The sequence below is a fragment of the Penaeus vannamei genome, chromosome 2 (genome assembly GCF_042767895.1).
Source record: "Penaeus vannamei isolate JL-2024 chromosome 2, ASM4276789v1, whole genome shotgun sequence".
In the NCBI taxonomy this organism is placed as follows: Eukaryota; Metazoa; Arthropoda; class Malacostraca; order Decapoda; family Penaeidae; genus Penaeus; species Penaeus vannamei.
In genome coordinates this window covers 4,504,122-4,507,771 of record NC_091550.1, presented here as the reverse complement: position 1 = coordinate 4,507,771, position 3,650 = coordinate 4,504,122, and the positions used below count along the sequence as shown (strand labels likewise).

General features: G+C 36.7%; 1 protein-coding gene across 1 annotated transcript in view; it reads right to left on the bottom strand.

Annotated features, from left to right (window-relative positions):
* Window positions 1-1,532: 1,532 nt before the first annotated feature.
* Window positions 1,533-3,650, bottom strand: part of LOC113805988 (progesterone-induced-blocking factor 1) — a 5,209-nt gene continuing 3,091 nt past the window's right edge. Inside the window, exon 6 of the mRNA XM_027357075.2 lies at window positions 1,533-3,491. Coding sequence (XP_027212876.2) covers window positions 1,899-3,491 — 1,593 coding nt within the window. The 3' untranslated portion in view covers window positions 1,533-1,898. The remainder of the gene's footprint in view (window positions 3,492-3,650) is intronic.

Here is a 3,650-nt window from a genome sequence, read left to right as displayed (position 1 = left end):
CAGTTAATAAAGGTGCGAAAGTGTAGAACCTTCCTGATTCAGTTCATTTATAAAGGCCTAATTAAATAAAGACTGTCCTTTCACAAAGTCAAGCACTGATCAACTATAAGACTTAATCATCTGATAAGGGGGTTCCAGCTGAGGAAAATAAAAGGAAAATCCTGAAGATTTATTGGTGCTTTTTTACATTCTTTCTTTTTCTTTTATAAAAAGAATATTGATAACAGGATATATTCATTTCCTCAACTTCTCTCTCTCTCTCTCTCCTTCCCTCCCTTCCTCCCCCCTCTCTCTCTCTCCTTCCCTCCCTTCCTCCCCCACTCTCTCTCTCCTTCCCTCCCTTCCTCCCCCCCCTCTCTCTCTCTCCTTCCCTCCCTTCCTCCCACCTCTCTCTCTCTCCTTCCCTCCCTTCCTCCCCCCTCTCTCTCTCTCCTTCCCTCCCTTCCTCCCCCCCTCTCTCTCTCTCTCCTTCCTTCCCTCCCTATCTTGTCCTAAATAAGGAGTGCTTTATCAAGAGACCATTCATAATGAAACTGGAAAGATGTAAAGAAATTAGGATTGAGTGTTAGTCACATCCTGTAGTACTACTCCCTCCAGTCTCACTGTATGGAAGAACAAAGTTAAAAGTCTGTTAGGGCAATGCAAATGTAGGCCTATTAAAAGTTCTACAGTAAACTTATGGTTAGCTAGAGCACAGGTAATGCAATACACTCTAAAGCCATTTTTTCTTGACCAATAACTACTTCCACACAATTTCCTTTAAGACAGTGAAGAAAAGGCTACACGATTTAGAGATGGTGTTTAATAAAAGAGGTATGCATATGATTTTTTTTCTAATTTTACAATTAAAAAGTTAAAAATGAATCATAAAATGTAAAACCTAGTTAAAAATTATATTGCATAAACATTATTGCATTCTTAAAGTGAATGATATTAACCCATAATTGTTTATTTGTAAGAGAACGAATTTTTTAAAAATTCTTATTTTCCCATTACTACTTGTATATTTCACCAACTTTTTAGATCTTGATATATATTTACATACAAGACAACTATTTATAAAATAATTCAAAGTATCTGTCCATCAACAAAATGAAAAATCCAATGCATATCTATTCAAAGCTGTTTGAGCAAGAATTAGGCAAGTATCTAAAACTGGTTGAAATTTCCAATATTGTTCAACTAAGAACAGGAATTAAAATGAAGAGAATTTAGTTTCCTTCTTAATATTCATTGATGTACATCAAATTCAGGAACCAAATTGAACATAATTTGATTGGATTACAATAAATACTTTAATAGAATTTTAACCATTTTATAATAATTAGCAAACTCCCAACGTGATTGTAAACTGTAATCACCAGTATCCAGGAAAAACATTTGGAAGATTTGACTCCTCTAGGAAGCATAAAACTGGTGGGCCCTTCGTCTTACAGGTTGTTCAATCAGGTTACATGGATTAAGTATGTTTAAGAACATGCCAAATTAACAAATTCAGTCTACTACTTTTTGAAGGTAAATGATATACCATAAAATTGTCTTAAATTTTATACATGTGAAACTTCATGGCATAAAACACAGCATGTGATATAATGTAAAACACAATTTACAAAAATATAAATTTCTATCGAGAAGATAGACCTTTGAAATAAATAATTTATAAAACATCCTAACATCTAAATTGGAAGTTCAAAATTAAAACTTCTGTCAGCAAAAAGTATATTACATAAGGACAAAATGTCTGTTTCGTTTTAAAATCTATAAATATACTATTAAAAGAGCAAGAGTAATTCATGAAGTTCATAACCAAGAGATAAAATAAGGATATAAAAGAGAGAAAGACTGGATGGAAAGCACTAATTCAAAACCTTTTACAGTACTATTGATTTAGAATCTCCTTAACTTCTAGTTCTTTTGTCTTTGGTAATAATTATAGCCTTTGCTGGATTAAGAGGCTTTTTCGACTCGGCCGGTGTTGGAGGTTCAAATCTTCTGTGGTCATGAATAATTTGACTACTTGTTGACGGAGCAGTTTGTTTTACCTGTGGCATAGACTGTTGCAGGAGCTGTAGCTGCTGCTTAATTGCACTAATCTCCCCCGCATTAAAGGCCATTCTCTCAACTTCTTGTTTGAGTTTGGTAATGTCCCTTATCAGTGTTTTATTTTCTTCTTCTAGTGTACCTTGTAATAATGAGTTATGCTGAAGGGCATCTTGCAGGGATATAATCTGATCTTCTTGTGATGCTATACGCTGTAGGAGAGATGCTGATGGTTGCCCTGCCAAGGATAAAGCAGACTTGTAGGAGCCTATTGTATTCTTAAGTTGATCTAGAGCCTTACTCAACTGCTGAATTGTAGTGCAAGCATCTGTATTTTGCCGCTCCAGCTCAAGTACTCTCCTCGTAAGCTGGATACTCTGATTTAAAGCTCTGCTTCCTACAACACCAACTCCTGAGGGCATTCTGTCCAACAAACGATTGGCTTCTTCTTCAGAGAGGGTTGCTGCAGTTCGGATGGTCTTTTCATATTCTGCCTCCAGGGATTGATATCCTTTAAGGATGTTTTTCACTCTATTAAGTTCTTCAGTTACTGCCAGAACTTCCTTGTCTTTTGAGGACTTGTCTTCCTGTAGTGCCTTTCTAGCACTTTCTATATCTTGATGGAGCTTTGCATTTTCCTCGGCAAGAACATCACGACTCTTTGACAATGAACTAATGCTCTGCCTAAGTTCTTTGACCTCTGTATCAAGTTTGTCCACCTCTGTTTCATATCTTGCTTTATACTTCTCCAGTTCTACTGATAGGTAATCATTTTTCTGTGTGAGCTGGTTTATATCTTCTTGAAGGCTGTTACAATGAGAATTACTTGACTGTAATTTCTCTCTTAATACTCGTATTTCATGCTGATAATCATTAGAATTTTCTGCAAGTGAAGTCACCTCCCCTCTCATTGAAATATACTTTTCATGCAAGTCGGCATTTCGGTCTCTTTCTATCCTAAGATTTTTACATGTTGAGCTGAGTTCTTCACTGGTTCTTTCTAACTTACTCTTCAGATCAGATATCTGTTCTTGCTGTTCATCTATATCGTGCTCTTGTTTTCTGGTCTTTACCTTAAGCTCACCAAAACGTTCCTCTAACAAGCTGCGTTCTTTCTTCAGTGTTGCGACTAGCAGTTCCAGTTCTGTCGATTTCCTTGTAAGAGTCTCCCTCTCCCCTTCTAACTGGTCCCTCTCACTTTTAACACGGTGATAGTTGCGAGCCTTGTAGTCATCTGACCTCTGCTCTTCTTTCAAATTAAGGAGCTGACTTGCATAGTGCTCTGACTTACTGCGCAGATCTTCTAGCTCTTGTTGTTGCTTTCGGCACTGATCGCTTCTTGCTTTTAGATCCAAATCCTTCGCTGCAAGGGAACTCTCCAAGGAAGACTTCACTGTTTCTAACTCATTAACTTTTATCTTCAAAGGCCAAACTAATTCATACACTCGCAGCTGTAAAGAGCCAAGAGGTACACATGATTAATCAGGTATCTTTCCTAACTGCTAAAGCCACCCTATTTTAGATACTGTGTAAGTTTACACATCAATCATAATAAATGTAAGTGTGAATTTGAATCTCATTTCCAGAACTGCCAATGAGTACTATCAGCA